Source organism: Myotis myotis, unplaced genomic scaffold (genome assembly GCF_014108235.1).
Source record: "Myotis myotis isolate mMyoMyo1 unplaced genomic scaffold, mMyoMyo1.p scaffold_m19_p_1, whole genome shotgun sequence".
NCBI classification, from domain to species: Eukaryota; Metazoa; Chordata; class Mammalia; order Chiroptera; family Vespertilionidae; genus Myotis; species Myotis myotis.
The window spans coordinates 72854291-72874023 of NW_023416313.1; the positions used below are offsets into that span (position 1 = coordinate 72854291).

A 19733-nucleotide genomic window follows, 5' to 3' on the forward strand; every position below is an offset into this window, starting at 1 on the left:
CAATTTGTCTTTTTAGTCCTAAATCGAATTGAAAAAAGAGAAACACATGGCTGAAATTCAAACATGATGACAAAAAAATGGTGTTTGTGAGGGTCATTTGGCTTTTGATTTCCAAGGTTAGCAATTAAGAGGAAAATAACACTCATATCCTTCTATTCTCACCTTCCCAACAGAATAAAAGGAGGAAACAGCTCATTGTCACTAGCTTGGTGTCACTTGCTTCTTTTATGTAGCTGTTTTGGGCAGATGGAAAGTGAGTCTAGCATCCAAGTGCAGTGTTAGCCTTAATGAATTCCCCAAATCCCTTTTTTCTGGGGTAAATTTACTTTATAACCACCACTATTGCCAACAAAAAATTAAATCAATAAATCAGTATGAGGAAATTGTCAGGAGGAGCTAGGAGTCCTGCTAAAGAAAGCAAGGGTTTGTGGATGAATTCCCACTCACTCTGTGACTGGTCTGCCACCCAGTGCCCGGGCCACGGGAGGCTGAGGGAGACAGACAGCATTAGGCATGAAAACACTTCAGTATTTTGGGTCCAGGTTGGCCCTGTCGCACATTACTCTACTCTTTCAGGAAAAAGGAAACTAATCATTGGCAAGCTCTTTCTGATCATATTTCTGGCAAGGAACACATATTTCTAACTTATTAACTCTTTGATAGTGTCAAACTCTATAAACTTGATGCTTCTTTCTCAGTCCCCCTTCCTCCTCTGGGGTGATTTGTAGAATATCACTCAGGCCCCAGAAAAGGGAACAAAAGACCACCCTGACTAAGTTATGAGGTTAACACAGTTGTTGGCTGACAGGAGGCCAATGCTGGCTTTTCCAATTCTGTTGGAATCCTGCATTTTTTCTCCCTTCTTCTCTCCCATCCTTCTTTCCTTCATTCACCAAATAAATACTAACTAAGCATCTGCTAGGTACCAGGCGCTATACCAGTTGCTGGGAATACAATGTGATCACACTGATAAAATAGATACTATCAACGCCCTGCTTTTATGCCCTGAATTTGCCCTGAAGGTCAACTGAAGATCCTTCCCTAAAAGTCTCTGAGTTCGTGCCTCTTTCGGCCTTTTAGAGAGGGCTTTCTCTGGCCCTGGGAGTGACTGGCCTGAGCATGAGAAGACAGACTGCCCGAGAACGAGCACACCTGGAGCGATGTCAACCACTGAAGGATAAGGCATTATCAAAACTATTGTCCCTCAGTGGAGCAGGGTCCCAGTGGCTCCAGTCCCTGTTGCCAGGCAGTAACCTACTCATGAATGTATGCTTCCTAGCTGCCCTCCCTCCCTGCCTCACTTCCTCACTCCCTCATGTCCTTGGACTCAATCCTTGTCTCAGAGTCTGCTTTTGGGGAAGCTCCTTGAATTTGCAAACTCATTGGGGAGATATAGGAAAGTAACTCCAAATTGTCACAAAACTCCATTTTTTTTTCCAACTAAGAAAATAGAAGCATGTGAGGATTTAAATCCAGAATCATCTAAACCTAAGTTGCCTGACCTGTTTGCAATGACATTTTAACATACCCCTAAGAGTAACAAACATCCATAAAGCATTAATTCAAATGAAATTTGAAAAATGTAGAAAACACAGCATATTTTTCTGAAAGAATTATGATGCAATGTCTTACTAGTAAATATCACGCCCCAGCATTTTTCATTCTCTAAATGTAAAGATAATCCTTTGTTATTTGGGTCTTTGAATTGGCTGTACTGTTTAGCTTTTTGTTAAACCTAAATAATATTTCCTATTCTGCAAAATAATATAATACCCTGAATCAAATGAGTTCTACTTGGTAAAGTTTACTTGAACACTATTTTTCATCAATATCACATGCCTATTAGAAAACAAAGAACAGCTGGCCTTTCACTAAAGTGATTATTTTTCATTACTGAATTCTGAATATTCAATGTTACCTGTCTCTCTTCCTATCTCTCGAGTCATCCCAAATTAGATTGCTGTAACAAGACACCCCAGTTTACTTTAGTAGAAGGGATAGGATGAGATAAATGGAAATAGAGGTGAAAGGAGAGAAGTAAAATTGCTTCTATAACACTTTTCAGTTCCTACAGAATAAATAAAACAAAGATAATTTTAACATCTGTGTAGTCCATAAATATCAGTTTCCACAAATCAGCTATATAGCCTGTGAACTGACTTTAGTTTTGAAGCTGATTCCTGAATATGCATATATATGTATAATACATGTGCATTAATATATACTTATATAATAGTATATATTCTTATATATATATATATATATATATATATATATATACACACACACACACACATATTCATACTGTCATACTACCTAGACATATACTGTCTGTCTACAGTCACAGATACAGAATGAGGACACCTGGGAACTAAATTACTTGACACAAATAAGACTTCATATATGTAAAATAAAGCTTCCTAATAGCCAAATTGTGGTCTCTGCTTCAATGATAGCTACTCATCATAAAATCAGAATTGGAAGTCAAACCTTGATTGATACTGTATTCTAAACTTGTACCAACTCAATAACATAATATTGCCTTTATATAGTTCTTTTCAATCCACAGATGTCTACAGCAAGTTTACAATAACTCAGAGTTTGAAAAGAAATTACTCCTGCAGTGGCAGTTTCCAAAATGCTTTGTAACATTTTCTGAAAAAGTAAATAATAACAATCCAAACAAAGATATAAGGTAGAATAATATAAATAAAAATAATATAAATAAAAGCATCCTATTCCTAACGGTATGGATGTAGAACTTGGAAAGCGACTATTACATCTTTTGAACAAGATGTGACGGGTGGTTTCCCAGTCCCTTTCTTGCTCATAGGGTGGCCCAGAGACCAGAATTCTCAGATCTCCTATGGGAGCTGCTAGAAATGGAGAATTTTGGGTGACACCCCAGACCAACTGAATCAGAACATTCATTTTAACAAAATTCTCTGGCCACTTACATGCACATTAAGATTTGAGAAACACTATTGTATACACCATCATATATCTAACATCCGCACTTGTTTCAGCACTTTGCTTTCATTTAGCAAGAACAAAGCTCTGGTGTGAATACTGGAAATTAGGTTTTTGTCCCTGGGGGCAGGTGTGGAAGGAGGACAGAAGTTACCAAAGAAGGAGGGGGTGGGGAGGTGCAGACAACCAGAAAGTAGCTAAAAGGGTTTCTGGTTCTATGGCCTCAAAATAGGCCCTGAAATAATAACTGGACTCCACCTACACCAAGCAAATATCAGCTTGTCTAGCAAGAGCAAATTGTGTAGTTTGAGGACTTGCTTTTGAGTCTGTCATGCTCAGTCTAATCATCTGTAAAACGTGATGATACAATGTAAGTTCCATCTAGCTCTAAAGTTCAACATACGAAAAAGAAATCTGGGCGTATATGGGGGGTCGAACATTCACATAAGGATATTTGCACAATTCTCATGCAGATTACATTGTGCTCTTGGACAACTTTTATGTTAAAATGTAATTATTACTCCTCTGAGAGGAACCATTTCTTTCTTTCTTTCTTTCTTTCTTTTTTTTTTAGGAAAAGCATTTACTTATTTAAAAATTATTTATTACATTATGTTTTTTATTGAGTGAAAGTAACCACTTCTTTACCTTTGTTCCTTCTAATGATTTTATTGCTTCTTTCTACTTTACAAATATCAGCTGCAATGTACATGCATATCAGAGAAGGGAGAGATTCCCATGAGAGAATAAGAGGAAGGGAGGAGTGAAGCGTATGAGAAATCTTTGCAGAGTTGCTGCTTATGAGAGTTCAAGACAACCACCGTGACGTCATCTTGTTCTCCAGGCCTCAGTTCCTTTTACAGGGTCTCGTTTTCTAATTCTAAAGTAGTATTGTCCCTTATTCTATCTAGAAACAGGAATATAACCTTTTCACCCTTACAAGCATCCCTGTATGATTGTCAACAAAATCTAAAATATTCATGGCTCCACCACCCCTAAGCTAATGCTATACAAGCTACCAGGTACTGCTTCATGACCTATTTTTCCTTAACTGTTACACAGAAAATTGTTCCAAATCATCCCCCAAATAACCTCTGCTCTTTCATTTATAATATTTAAGCAATACTGGAACTAGCCTACAAACTGAAGAGCTAAAATGTTGCATTCAACGTGGGTTTCAATTTACCCTGGTATTAAAGGGAGACTCTTGCATCATGGAAGTTGAACTTGGATAGGACTTTCTCAACTGAATGCTGTCAGCTGCCAAAGCTTTGGGCAAAAACCCAGAAGACATGAAACTTCAGACATGATGGATTAGCCAAGAAGCACCAGGCCAATATGAGAAAGGCCAAATGAGAGCAGGCAGCAAACACAATTCTGTTGCCAGCAGAACTCTGCTATCAGGGTCATGTACAAATTTTCATAGTGAAAGTCAGGCACAAGATGGCAACTGAGGAGGGCATTTAAAGGGGGAAGTAAGTCACCCCAGAGAACTCCTTTTTTTATTCTCCTGAGAAATTGCCAGAATGAATTAGAGGCCATTTGAGTGTTGCATTCATTACTGCTTCAACATTATTTGTCCTCAAGAATTCCCTTCCAAATTTGCATCTTGCCGAATTTGGCAAAGGATACCACCATAAAAGACAACTTCAAAACCCATTTTTGTGGACAAAATGTCTTCAACAAAACTTCCATGCAAACTACTTCCAAGATGCTTTATTCCCAGACTCTCAAACCTTCAGTTCCATGTCCACAGTGCCCCTCACCTCCACCAGAAATGTTCATCTAGATATCTGGCCTTTGCCTCTAATTCAATATAAAACAACCCGCTTTCTAGGCTCATATTTCCCAGTAAGCTCTTCTGGCAGACCTCCATGATTTGTGGTGGAATTATTATGACACTAGAGGCCCAATGCATGAATTCGTGCAACAGTGGGGTCCGTTGGCCTGGCCTGTGGGATCGGGCTGAAACCGGCTCTCCAACATCCCCCCAGTGGTCCTGGATTGCAAGAGGGCCAGGGAGGACTGCGGGAGGGCTCCAGGGCGTGTCCAGCCCATCTCACTCAGTCCCGATTGGCCCGGACGCTGGCAGCAAGCTAAACAACTGGTCGGAGCATTTTCCCCTTGGTGGTCAGTGCACGTCACAGTAAGCAGTTAAGTGGCCATAGCATATCATTAGCATATTATGATTTGATTGGTTGAACAGACAACTGGATGACCAGACACTAAGCATTTAGGCTTTTATTATATAGGATTCCCAAACTGGAAACATGACCAGCATTTGGACTGGCTTTCTCCTTCATCACCTAAGTTTTATTGATTTGTTTTCCCACCATTTTCTGTAATCAACCAGTGCCTTTTTTTTTTCTACAGTGACCAGTTTACTTCATGTATTCATTATCCTAATTTGGACTAGTTAGAAAAATCCTTATCTCCCAGTTACTCATTAATTCATTTGGCCAATATTTGAGCATCTACTCTGTGCTGTAGGCTCTGTGCTAGGTATTTAGGATAAAAAAGTGAGCAAAACGGACTTGGTCCTAGTCCTCAGGGAGTTTCTGGGCTGGTGGAACTCTTCCCATTGCAATGCATTCTGCAGGACACCATCTGATTAACCTTGCCAACACACCCTCTGGATAATATATTCAATGCCTCTAATGGCCTCCTTAGAAGAAAACAAAGCAAAACAACAGCAAAGCTATTCTATCATTTTAAAGCTTACAAGCTGGCTTCTATAGACTTCATTAATTTCATATTTCATTATTCTCTCAACAAATCATCTGGTTGAAACCAGCTGGCTGAATCTCCACTTCTGGACACTCCATAGTCCTTGCTCTTTGCTTTGTTACTGCTATTTCTTTTCCCAGGAGATCTATACCTTCCATTGTAATATTTTTCTAATTGCCATACAAAATATGTTCTCTCTCTCTCCTGTGAACTTAAATATTTACTCAATTTATACGGTCCTTAATGTACTCAATAAAAATGTTTTCACCTTATCATGTGACAGACTCTGTGCTTCCACTGGGATCCAAGGACTAACATACTTTCTCTTACTATAAATCAGATCTCTACTTTTAGAATCTTTGGTTCTTAAATACAGGGATCATTGTACCTTGTATCTTCCATATATTCCCTTGTTCATATAGGTTCTCAAAGATGCAACTAGTAATAATGATATCATTAATATCCACAGATTTATTTTGAGGTTTCATTATTTATTATGTCCATATACATCTTCATTATTCAATAAGTATTTAAATTAGTTGTGAGCCAGTCGTAGAAACCTATTTCAATAAAAGTATAATTTGGGAATGATTTCCTTTTACTTTGGAAGAAGAGCTCTATACATTATAATGAATTGTAAGCCCCAGGTAACACACTTCTAGATACCAGCCTGAGAGCCACAGGTCTGATTCTGGTGAGAGAGGGTCTCAAATGCTGTATTGTGGTAGTAAACAGAATTTCTACTTATTCACTGGATAACAATGCTCCCAATCTAGATTGCTCTTTATAATCCTTTATATAGCTCAGGAATACTCCTTAAAGTTATATCTAGTAGGTTCGGGATGAATAGGGATGAACCCATACAAGTAGAGGGCTAAGGATGAATAGTCAGGCTAAATGGTGAATTTATTTTCTCTGTTGGCTGTGTCACTGCTTCAGTTTGGTTTTATAAAGTGCTATGTGAGTTTAATGTTGCTTATTTGAAAAATGAAAACAACATAGGATGCTTGAGTGGTTTGGGCCCAAAAGGAAAGCTGTACATGTGCCAGAAAGAGGGAAAAGGGAAATACATAATAGAAACATTTACAAAACCTAATCTGAAAAGAAAGGTTTACAAGGTATAAAGTTAAGTACGCATAAATGAGAATGAATGCTATTAATTTACATGCTCTTGGTAGCTTGACAATTCCAAACACCCATGGAGGCAAATGCAGAAAGCAAACCAACCCTGAACAGGAAGAGGAGCTCTCCCACCTGGTGCTGTCAAAGCTCAGTGGACAGCAAAAGCGGAATCCCTTTGAGGAGGCCAGAGAAGCTTTCATACAACAAAGTGGTATTAAGTAAATATAAAATAGCTGTATGTAACAGAATTTTATCATGGCAGGGCCCCTTTAAATACAAAGGAAAAAGAATGACAGGAAGTTATATGACCCAAAATTATTACCCAAGAGGTTGTAATGGCTGTTAGAATGCTCAAGCCATGAATTCTCCTTATTCTGCTATTGGTTCTGCTTTCTGCAAGTTGTACACACAACTTGTGTGTGTGTGTGTGTGTGGGTGTGTGTGTGTATGTGCTCCCTTGCATCCTCTCAAGAGGTGCAACTTTTACATAGCAAACAAGAAATTCTAATTCCAAAATTACATCTTCCATGAAAACCATCTTCTATCCCCTTGCTCTAGAAACTCTGAAGATATGAATACTTCCACAAACAATGAATAAAGCTCCAATTCTATACAGTAACACATTCAGGATATGGCAGGTTTTATCTTAAAGGAGTCTAACTGCTCTACAAATGCTCTTACGCACAAATAATGAAATTCTCAAAATTGGGATAGATGTGCTTTGTAGAATATTTATTTTGATTATTTATTTCAGGTAGCACTTGTGGATAATACAGCATAGCTTTGGATTACTGAGCCAATGAGAAAAATCTAAACGAAAAAAAAAAATTAGGGCAGGCCTTTATTAAATTTTAAAGTATGCCTTTGCTATACTCTTATAAAGAGCAAAACAGGGTATCAAAATCTCTAGAGATCACCAGTATAATTTCTTTATCATGTTCCATTTAAAATTTAATTATGCAGTCTACAACAAGAAGAATCTGAGCAGTTTAAATAGGTCACACAGTGAGTAACTTAACAATATTCTAAAGTTTTCCTTGTAAAGATCGTTCCTTTAATAGTCTGTTACACATCAGAACACTATATTACAAAACAACGCAATTTAATTCAGTCACTATGGACTCATATACATCTATAAAGAATGAAATGTTTTGATTTAGGTAATTTGGAGAATTAATGAAAATCATGTTCCTGATAGAACTGGCTATGATAGATGGGAAATATTTGCATACATACTTTCTTTGGGTAATTGTCATTTTCATGTATTACAACAAGGTCAAGGGAATTTTATATTTAATGTTTGGGTATGTTTGTTCTAAATCAATAATCATTCATAGCAAAGCAAAAATGTAGCCACCGAATAATTAATATCTGAATTAGAGTTTCATATAGCCTATGGCTTGATACTCCTCATTGCCCATCTCAAATTTCAATTAGTATACAACTCAAATTTCTAATACTAGAATAACAAAGTAAGCACTGTTTTGAATAGTTTACATGTATCATCTCATTTCATTCTCAGAACTTTTGGGCCTGTATTACCCCTCATTTTATAGGTGAAGAAAACAAGGCACAGAGAGGATAAAAACTTACGAAGGTCACAGAACTAGTTAAGTGGCCAAACTGGGATGTGAACACGCTGGAATTAGGCTCCAGGGCATATGTGTGGAACCAATTCACTAGGCTGTTTCTTATAATGCAATCAGGTGTCTTGTCTTGGACATAGACACTACCCAAGTATTAATAAAAATAAGTAGCATAAAGCTATCTTTGAATGAACCACTATAATAGCTACCTTGTATTAATTTTCTTATTGTTTGCCAGGCTCTGAGCTAAATATTTTATATAGATTATCTTCTCATTGTGGCACTATAAGATGGGCATCACAATTTTTCCAAATTCACAAATGAAACATGGAGACAGAGATATTAACTAACTGGCTCACAGTCACATGACTAAGAAGTGGCAGACACAAGATTCAAGTGTGTCTGAGCCCACAGCCCAATGCCTTAACCTTTATACCAATATACACTCAACACCAGTGGAGCCAAAGAGCTTGGTAACAAATTTAGGTTAATTGCTTTCAGCCAATAAGTTGAGGGGTTTTTTTGGGTGCCAAGAATGTAAAGCAGTGAGTAGAGTGGGAAGGGTGATAGAAGGCAGAAATCATATATCTGGTCTACCACTGGCTCTGTGGGAGAAAGTTTCTTCAAAGCTCCCTCTCTCTTTCCCTGTTATGGACTGAATGTTTGCGTGAACCTCCCTCCACAAAATTCGTATGTTAAAGCTCTAACCCACAATGCCTTTGGGGGAGATTATAATAGTTACAGTGGGGCTTTATGATGGATTAGAGCAGTGGTTCTCAGCCTTCCTAATGCCGCGACCCTTTAATGCAGTTCCTCATGTTGTGGTGACCCCCAATCATAAAATTATTTTCGTTGCTACTTCATAACTGTAATTTTGCTACTGTTATGAATTGTAATGTAAATATCTGATATGCAGGATGTATTTTCATTATTACAAATTGAACATAATTAAAGCATAGTGATTAATCACAAAACAATATGTAATTATATATGTGTTTTCCGATGGTCTTAGGCGACCCCTTTGGGGGTCACAACACACAGGTTGAGAACCAATGGATTAGAGAGAGATGGGGAAAGTAGAAAAATTAGAGATAGATTTTGGAGGTTCAGCCAAAGGCTTTGCTGATGGATGGTCTGCTAAGTGTGAGAAAAAGAAAGGCAATATAAGTAACTCTAGGTTTCTCATTTGAGCAGTTGGGTGCATGGTGGTAATGAGGGTATGGCTAGGATCCAAATGTTATCCCCCCCCCCCCTTGACATTCTCCCGGCCCCTACCCCCTAGTGTCTTGTGTCCATTGGTTATTCTTATATGCATACATATAAGTCCTTTGGTTGATCTCTTAACCCCCCCCCCTCCCCAAACCCTCCCCAGGCTTCCCACTGTAGTTTGACAGTCTGTTCAATGCTGCTCTGCCTCTGCATCTACCCCTGTTCATCAGTCTATACTGGTCCCCATTATCTGTCCCAATCTCACTGGAGCCGTTCCAGTCCCACTGGGGCTGTTTCGTCCTCACCAGAGCCGTCTTGACCTCACCGAGGCCATCCCGACCTCATCAGGGCCGTTCCGACCTCACTGGGGCCATCCCTACCTCACTGGGGCTATCCCTGCCCCACTGGAGCTGTCTCAACCTCACCGGGGCCGTCCCGACCTCACTGGGGCCATTCCAACTTCACCAGGGCCATTTCAACCTCACCGGGGCTGTCCCAACCTCACTGGGGCCGTTTCAACCTCACCAGGGCCGTTTCAAGCTCACTGGGGCCATCCTGACCTCACCGGGGCTGTTTCAACCTCACTGGGGCCGTCCCGACCTCATCGGGACAGTATCGACCTCACTGGTGCAGTCTTGACCTTTCTGGGGCCGTCCCAGCCTCACCAGGGAAACACGAAGTTTGGCACTCTGTCCCCTGCTGGGAGGCTCCCCACCAGACAAAATCTCCAGGCTTTCCTGGTAACTGAACATCCAGAACGCCTGCTCGGACTTCGCCCTCCACCAAGTACACAGACTGCCCATCTGATGTCCCCCAGCATCCCACGCGAGACTGGAACTGGTGGGCGTGCTTGTGCGCCTGCTGGTACAGCAGTTCCACATCGCTGGCCCAGTTGGGCCAGGCCTTGGCCTGCCCTGAACCTGACTCCGCCCCCCGAGTGCATCCCTCCCGGATGTGAGGAGCCAAAATCTGCAGCCTGCTGAGTTGGGCTCTGTACTTGGTGCCTCTGCACATCCTACTCAGTCTCAATGCTCTTCTTTCTTTCCTTCCAGTTGTAGAGCCTCCACTGGGCCAGCTTTCCCATGGTTCCGTATGATAGCTGTTTGTCCCACAGTTGGTAGACTCGATGTTGTTGTGGGAGGCAGCATGCACAGGTCTCTTCCTTACGCCGCTATCCTGGTTCTCCTGGGTCTGCTTCTTGAGTGCGTCTCCCATGGGTGTGAGGAGTTGAAGTCTGAAATTTGTTGGGTTAGGCTGCAAAAGCACAGGTGGGTCTTTTTGTGCACCTGGCACAGCTTGGATGGGGATGTAAATTGACTAGGGCTGGGTCTCAGGAAGCCGCCAGGGCGGGGCAAACAGCAATGGCGGCGTTTCCATGGCTCCTCACCTCTATAGGACACCGGGACTTCGCATCCCCCAGTGCCGGCAAGCAGCTGCACCAGAGCCTCCCCCACTCTCCGACTGCTGCAGGGCTGTGCCGCCTCTCCCTGTGGGGCCTGGGGCCTCAGAGACCCGCCCCGAGCAAGCCCAGAGAATTCGAGGGTTCGTAAACGCTTCTGAATGAAAAAAAAAACCCATGCATCCAGTTGCAGCCCGCCTGGTGCGTGACTGTGTACCTCTGTTTTTGGCGCCTCTATAGCTCCTACTCAGTCTCACTGAGCTTCTTTCTTTCCTTCCAGTTGTAGAGCTTCCACTGGGCCAACTTCCCCATGGTTCTGAATGGTGGTTGTTTGTCTTATAGTTGGTAGTTTCAATGATGTTGTGGAAGGCAGCACGCACAGGTCTACTCCCTACTCCACCATCTTGGTTCCTCCAAAAGTTATTTTTTTGGTCACATCAAGTTTAGGATATTATATCTAAGTATTGATGTTAAATTGACAGCTGGATATTCAGATTTGAGGCTCAAGGAAGAAGTTGGGGCTGGAGATATAAAAATGGAAACTATCCATATAAGATGATCTTTAAACCCATGGAACTAGATGAAATCTCTCTCCATAACCCTCTACAATTAAAGAGAGAAGTGGGCAAGGGAAACCTGGTTGCCTCACCATTTAGAGTCAAGTAGAAGAGGAAGGACAGGCAGAAAGCTTGAGAAAGGATAGCCAGTGAGAGAGGAAGAAAATGGGAGTTTGGTATCCCAGAAATCAAAGAGGCATTTCATGGAGAAGGAAGAAGTCCCTATCTTGAATGAGAAACCAAACAAGAGAACAGATAAATGGCCTTTGATTTTAGCTAGATGAAGGCTGCTACTGATCTTGACCAGGCCTGTTTAATAGAATCAAAGGGTCAGAAGTCTGGCTGGAATAGGCTGAGAAGAAAAAGAAACAAGAGAACTGTGGCAGATACCATTCCTCAAGTATGTACAAGCCATTTCCCCCTACCAAGATTCCTACCTTCCTCCTTGATGGCAGAATATACATTTCATTATAAAGGCTGCAAATACCAGAAGTCCAATTTTCATTCTCTAAGAGTTTAGACATGGGCAGGAAATTCTTCCCTAAACTAGAGATACTTGAGAGGAGATGCCTTTCTTCACTAGATGCGGTCAGGTCTCCATGTGATAGCTGGAGCTGCTGCAACAATACTGTGAGCTTGAAGCACACCACGCCCAGCATGCTGAGGATGGCAGAGAAGAAAAAGGGACTGTACCAGGATGCTGAATTAACACTAGGCCCTCTCCAACCTCTTGAACTACAGCTACAAACTCAATTTGCATTTTCCAGCTTGATATAGCTACAGTGCCTTTTAGATAGATTCAACCTGAGAAAATAATAAAGGAAATATATATATTTAGAATAAGGTTTATGTAGGAAAGAATTCAGTCACTGACCAGGAGTGAAGGATGCATTGTATAAGTTTAGGAGGTGGGGTTTAGGCAGGGTGGAAGAGAGAACACATCTTACCAACTGTGACTGTGGCCTCAGCGTCAGTATGCAATATGATGGTTGGGTGCTGGAAGCAGGGAATTGAGTGTAAGGTGTAAGGTTTGGGAACCAATCACTTAAGCCAGAGGGCTTGTATTTTATTATTAGCCAAGTGGTAAATCTGGAGAGAGAGGGGCTCTGAGGATTGTAAGGCCCAGGAGTGCCATGAAATTCTATATGGAGAACTTCAAGTCTTTTTCTTTCTCCAAATCTATTCTATTGATTTGCCCAGATTACTCTTCTTAAGGAGCAGCTTAGAACATTCCCTGGATGAACAATATCAAAGAGAATAGTGGCTCCTCACACAGGTGTCTAAACCCTTCACATTATCCAATCATCCCCTAAGCTCTCCTTCCTGCTTCTGCACTCCATCCAACAGGATGGTACTACTTTCTGTTCCCTACACACATTCCCTGCATACCCCCCCCCTAGGCATTAATGATGACATTCCCTCTGTGCACAGCTCCCTCCTCTGCCACATATTTAAACCTGACCCATCTGCTCAGTCCTGCTCAGAATGTTGATTCATGATGCTGTCCTGGCTTCCTCCAATCAGAAGTGGCCCATGTTGTTGCTGAAATCCCTTAGTGCATTTAGTTTACTGACATGTCTTTCTACTCAGGGCATTAAGTGTTCCACCTAGCACTATGATTGTCTGTATCTGCGACACTAGATCAAACTATTTAGGGGAAGGGCTGATGTTTTGTTTGTTATCTACCACAGAGCCTACAAGCATTCTAGCATATAGCTAGTGCTCCATGCACCTTTGCCGAATTAATGAATAAATGATAAATTCTGTAAATATTGAACCAGAGGGAACTGTTCTTTATTAGGGGTTATAAAGAAGACAGGAAATGTTCATCTGATCTAGATTAATTAGTAAGAGATTGGCCTGGAACTACCAATTTTATTTTATTTTTTATTTTTTTTTAAGATTCCACATATAAGTTATATCATGCAGTACTTGTCTTTCTCTGTCCGGCTTATTTCACTTAGCATAATGCACTCAAGGTCCATCCATGTTGTCACAATGGCAGGATTCCTTCTTTCTCAAGGCTAATACTCCATTGTATGTATATTTGCCACACCTTATTTATCCATTTATCTGCTGACAGACAGGATTTTTTTCTATATTTTGGCTATTGTGAATAATGCTGCCATGAACATGGGAGTGCATATATCTCTTCCATAACCTGTTTTCATTTTCTTTGGGTATATACCCAGAAGCTGGATCCCATAGTACTTCCAGTTTTAATTTTTGAGGAACTTTCATACGGTTTTCCATAGTGGCTGCACCAATTCATTCCTATCAATAGTGCACAATGGTCCCCTTTTCTCCACATCCTTGCCAACATTTGTTATCTCTTGTCTTTTATATGATAGCCATTCTAAGAGGTGTGAGATGACATTTCATGTGGTTTTGCTTTGCATCTCCCTGATGATTTGTGATGTTGAACATCTTTTAATGTACCTGTTGGCCATCTGGGATGTCTTCTTTGAAGAATATCTATTCAGCTCCTCTGCCCACTTTTTAATCAGATTGTTTGCTTTTTTTGCTATGGAGCTGTTTAAGTTCCTCATATATTTTGGATATTAATCCTTTATTATATATATATATATATTAGAGACCCAGTGCATGAATTCATGCATGGATGGGGTCCCTCTGGGTGGCCTGCAGGGATTGGACTAAAACCTGCAGTTCAATGCCGCCTGCAGCTCCTACCTGCTGCTCCCGCTCATCCCGGCCCCACTGTGCCTGCTGCGGGCTTACGCCCAATCAGTCCCGATTAGGAGAGGCTTGCGCTGCCACAGCAGCGCTTGCCAGCCATGAGCCCTGCCTCTGGTGCCCTCCCAAGGGGAGTGGCCTGTGGGATTGAGCTGAAACCACCTCTCCAACATCCCCCAAGGGGTCCCGGATTGTGAGAGGGCGAAGGCCAGGCTGAGGGACCTCACCGGTGCTTGATTGGGCAGGGGAGGGACTGTGGGAGGGCTCAGTCCTGATCAGCTGGACCCCAGCAGCAAGCTAACCTACTGGTTGGAGCATCTGCCCCCTTGTGGTCAGGGCATGTCATAGCAACTGGTTGACCAGTTGACTGTCTGCCCCCTGGTTGTCAGTGCTGTCATAGTGAGCAGTTGAGCAGCCTTAGCATATCATTAGCATATTGCGTTTTGATTGGTTGTTCGGTTGTTTTGCAGTTTGGTCTATTTGCATATTACCCTTTTATTATATAAGATATATGATTTGCAAATATTTCTCCCACTCATTAGGTTCCCTTTTTGTTGATTTTTTTTTTTTTTTTTTTTTTTGCTGAGAAGCAGTTTTTTAGCTTGATGTAGTCCCACTTGCTTATTTTGCTTTTGGTTACTAACATTTTTATCTTCTAATTTCTAAAGGTCTTTCAGAAGTCATCACTTCGTATTGAGGACAATGAGAAATATGAGATTATGTTAGCTACTAAAGGCCTCCACAGGAGACAGAATATCTAATTTAAAACCCCTCTAGAGCCATAAGTGGTGAGTTGAACTAGCAGAACTTACTTTGATTCTCCTCCTTTTCTTGTTATCTTTGGCTGATACCTGACCAGCCAAATCCATGACTGAGAAATATGGTCAATCAGAAACTTCACTCTTGCCCTTCCACTACATGGAATCTGTTCAGTTCAAATTTTGGATAACAAAGTTCAATGATTTAAGACAAAAACTGCATTTTGGAAACTGCAATGCAATGAATGACTTTTGTCTCTGATAGACACACAAAGCAGGCAGTTCATAGCTTTTTGGTAGATATGCATATGAATATGTCTCAAACAGTAATCCTATGGTAAATAGTGGTAGTCTAGGAATTGGGAGTTCTGCTTCTTATACTGAGTACTTATATTCCTTAGACCCCTCAAAGAAGGCATAGAAAAAGAGATCAAGTTATTAGGTTAAAATACAAGAAAAGAAAGGCTAAGTTTTTCCTGCATAACTTTACTTTTTGGCCTCTGCCTCCACTTTTTATGCTAAAATTTAGTAAAAGACGACATCTGATTTATACACTTAATTATTTTAAGCTTCATTTACTGATACTTTATATTCTTCAAAAATTACCCTGACTTCTCAGTGGTGTGCTTTAAGAACCAGCTTGTGGATCTCTGCTGTAATACTTAAGCTACTTCTATTAAGGTGTATTAAGCCACTTTATTTTCCATACTGTTTAGTTTAGGTCGAGAAACAGTAGACTATATTAACAAGGAATTAAAATGCTCTCTCTTTTTCAAAAACAGCTACTAATATTGCAGATCACATTAAAATCTCTGTTAGTATAAACCTTATTTAAATATTTACTCTGCTATCCAAAATAAAGTTGTATTTTTGTATAGGCACCATTTACATTAAAAACCAAGCTCATAATAACTAATTTAATGCCTGCATTCCTTTTGAACAATTGGGATATTACCATCATTTAATTAAAACACATTTACCAAAACTAAACTCCTCACCATTAAAAAACTTTTTGAAAAACATGCTTTAATGGGGAATACACAACAACAATTGTTCTGATGGCTACATTGTTCTTTGCCACAGCAAAACAGAAGTGAGGAGTCACATGTAAGATTGAAAGTGATATTTTTCCCAGTTTAAGAAATGTAAGCATACATCCCATTTCCGCCACGCTTCCCGATAAGGAGGACAGCATGAGTACTATCTGCAGCCAGTTTAAATATTTGTTTTAATCCCGACAAGATCATTGGTCTTAATATTTGTAAGTACAATGCTTAGTGCATGTTGCTCATATAATGTCATTTTCCTGGTGACATATTATGACTATGCTTTAATTTCAGCAATGGCAAGAACTCTGAAACACTGTAGCTTATCATTAGTAATGGAAAGCAAACCTGCAGCCTGTTCATACACCTTGTGCACGTATCTCATTTCAACTTCAAAGATGTTTAACTACCGGACACGATCCACCACACGATTGGGACAGTTTCACAGAATATTATCAACCAGCGGCCAGCTACTTTAAATTAAGGCTATGTAAAGCAATTAAAGTTGAAATACTCCACCCTTGTGCAATATTTGTAAATGGCCTTTCGGAAAATTTCAAGACAGTCAAGGCCGATGAAAACCAAACCACAAAACTGCTATAAAATGCCATTGTCTTCCTTCCCAGCCTCCTATCACCAGTTAGCAGTTGCCTGGATTGCAATTTTCTGTTTTTCTTAAATGTCACATAATAAGCATACTTTCGGACTAAAAGGATAAAACCCCCAGCGTCATGTTCCACAAATCATTAACTACAAAATAACAAACCAAATAACTACAGGTGCTTTGTTCTTAACAGCACCAAGGTTTTCCAGGGCTCACTTGCACTTTCCCAGTGACAGGCTGAAGAAATTGGAAAAAAAGGCTGAAAGCTAAATAACTGATTGCATTCCACAAGAGTGTACAAACAAACAAATGCTACCAAAAGAAATATTCCAAATGCCAAGAGAAGTATTCATCATTAAATAATTGTATTATTTTATGTTAATGTAAGGAAAGGTCATAATTGTGAATGAATATGTCCAAAATGCCTGTGGAGAAAGTAAAAAGAATACCTGAGGTTCCATTAGAAGCCAACTGAGAAATAACTGACTGACATATTCCTCACACTCTTATTGCTATGCCATTACCACGAATGAGAGTTGCAGCTTGAATGGGATTATTGTCATGTTTATTTTCAACATGATCCAACATTAGAATAACAAAAATTCATGAAAAAAAAAATAGGCTCATTACTAAAATATCTCCCACCAAACTCAGGAAAAGAGAGAACTCTCCCTGGAGTAATAAACTAGCTTCAAAAGGAGATAATTCGCAGTGAATATAGGAAATGCCACTTGGTATTCACAATAATAAGCATTGTTGCTTAATAGAATTCAGGGTGCACACCAGATTTTTCAGACATCTGAGTAATTTGTATCTGCATGTTCCAGCTCTGTGTGGGTCTCATCTGAGGGTGGTCCGCTGCTTAGCCATTCTAGAGAAGTTTGAAAGTCATTCTCTGTTCCCTTATTTGGGGATTAACTTCTTCACCACAGGCATGGGCAAATACACAACTCTCTGTCTCTGAAAATGATGTGATGCTGAAGCCTTCAGAGTGGACCTTCTCCATAGGGAAGGCACAATGACAAACACACACAGGGGATACATACACCAGAGCACACATCTGCTTTAACCCCGCAAACCAGCATACAGTGGAAATGTTTCTTTGGGACGTTATCCAAAGAATTAAGACATGGAGTAATTTAAATATTTGGATCACAGGAAACCATTTTTTGGCCATATTAATCATGATCCTATAAGCAAAGATTTTCTTTACATAAAAAAGCAACCGAATGTGCTTATCTCCTGTAACAGATGGTAACGATATGTACGGTTCCTATTCCCTGTTCATTATCATAGTCTGTTCACACTTCTTTTTCTTATTCTTAGGATTCTCTTGTTTTTCCATTTCTAATAGTTCCCAATACCCTATGCCCTATTCATTTGTTCACAAATGGTTACTGAACACCTGTAAAGCTAAGGCATGATGCTAGGTGCTATATGCAATGCTCAGCAAAATCTCTCTTAAAGAATTGAAACTCCTTTCTTTTTCTTTTTTCTTCTAATAAATAGTGGTAATCATTTTTTATAGAGAGCTCTCTATAATTTGCATCCTGTTAATCATATCTTATTTCATACAGTGACAAAACATAAAAAATACATAAAGTAGACTGACCATTTATATATTGATTTCTTTCCCTGGTGAGATAATACAGTGGGGCCTTGACTTACGAGTGTCCCGACTAATGAGTTTTTTGAGATACGAGCCGTCTCTCGGCCAATTTTTTGCTTTGAGTTGCGAGCTAAAATTCGGGTTACGAGCCAGCTTCAGATACCCCACCACTAGTTGGCACAGTGAATGTCACAGTGAACGCCACAACATCAGCCCAGCATCACGTGTCTACTCTTTCACAATTGATTTGACATATGAGTAATTTGAGTTACGAGCTCCATCACGGAACGAATTAAACTCGTAAGTCAAGGCCCCACTGTATTACTAAGTGTTTAATTCAGTGATGATAAGAAATACAAACATATCTATATTATCATCAAAACTATGATGTAAATGCTTTAGAGGAAGCTTAAGATTCTTTTGTAAATCTATAAATCCTTGAACACAGTAACAATAATGGATATACTGAAGGAAAAAAATCCAATTCCATGAATATAATAAAGGAAAAAGCATGTTGATGATTCCTGTGAAGAATATAGCTCATCTACACATCCCCAAGTACAGGATCTATTCTAAAGGAATGAGAACTTCTCTAAGTCATATGTGGACATCACCTTCATCACTTCTTGGTTATATCACTTCTATGTGACTCACACACAGTTTTTGGCATTTACATAGTGAAATATGAGGTTTTAAATCCAATATGAGGGAGATAAAATTAAGAAGTCCTCTCTAAGAGCACACAGCACTTCTATATGGGAACATCAGAGATCAGGCACAGAATAAGCACAGCATATCTGCTCACCTTGGTAGGCTTCCAGCTAACTCTGTGGTCGTCTCTCTAGAGGGAAAAAAGAAGATACACATAAAGAGCTTATTTTGTTAAATTCTAAAAACGTGTTCAATAAAACCAAAATATAATGTTTCAAGGCATAACAGTACCATATATGTGCAAAAGATACTGTATAGGCAGCTCTTCAGGAATTCAATATTGATTAATCACATTTCTGATTAATTCCCATAAATATTTCAATGGTTATTTTCAAAGGAAATTTTACACACATGCAAAATATCTGCCTCTGCTTCCTGGTGGTAGAACTTAATTAAGTTTAAAATATTAAAATTTAAAAATGTACAACATATAGAAGGAAACGGCGGCGGGGGGGAGGGGGGGGGATCCTAAAGTATCTTTTTAGATATTTTTCAGTTAAACAAATCATCTGTCTTCTCTTTCCAAGAATCATTCAGGAACATATTTTTTTAAGGTTGTGTCTTTGTGTTAATGCTCTCATCTGAGGTTTATAAAAGAACAAATACAGCACAAAATCCAATTCTTTTAGTGGCAAATGACTGCTTTTCACGTCTTTGTTACAATGTCCTACCAGTTGGAATTATTGAAGACAGATGCTTATGATAATGCAAATGGCACAAAAGACAAGTCACTAGACCAGA

The 19733-nt window shown here is 39.9% G+C and overlaps 1 protein-coding gene across 7 annotated transcripts in view; it reads right to left on the reverse strand.

Moving 5' to 3' along the window:
• CELF2 (CUGBP Elav-like family member 2) overlaps positions 1-19733 on the reverse strand; it is a 559234-nt gene that overhangs the window by 401514 nt on the left and 137987 nt on the right. For 4 of the 7 annotated variants that reach the window (XM_036341344.1, XM_036341358.1, XM_036341273.1 and 1 more), the window contains exon 2: positions 19087-19122. In XM_036341344.1, coding sequence (XP_036197237.1) covers positions 19087-19122 — 36 coding nt within the window. Of the gene's footprint in view, positions 1-19086; positions 19123-19733 lie in introns of those variants that run through there. The other 3 variants (XM_036341299.1, XM_036341281.1, XM_036341289.1) reach the window with 1 other exon arrangement.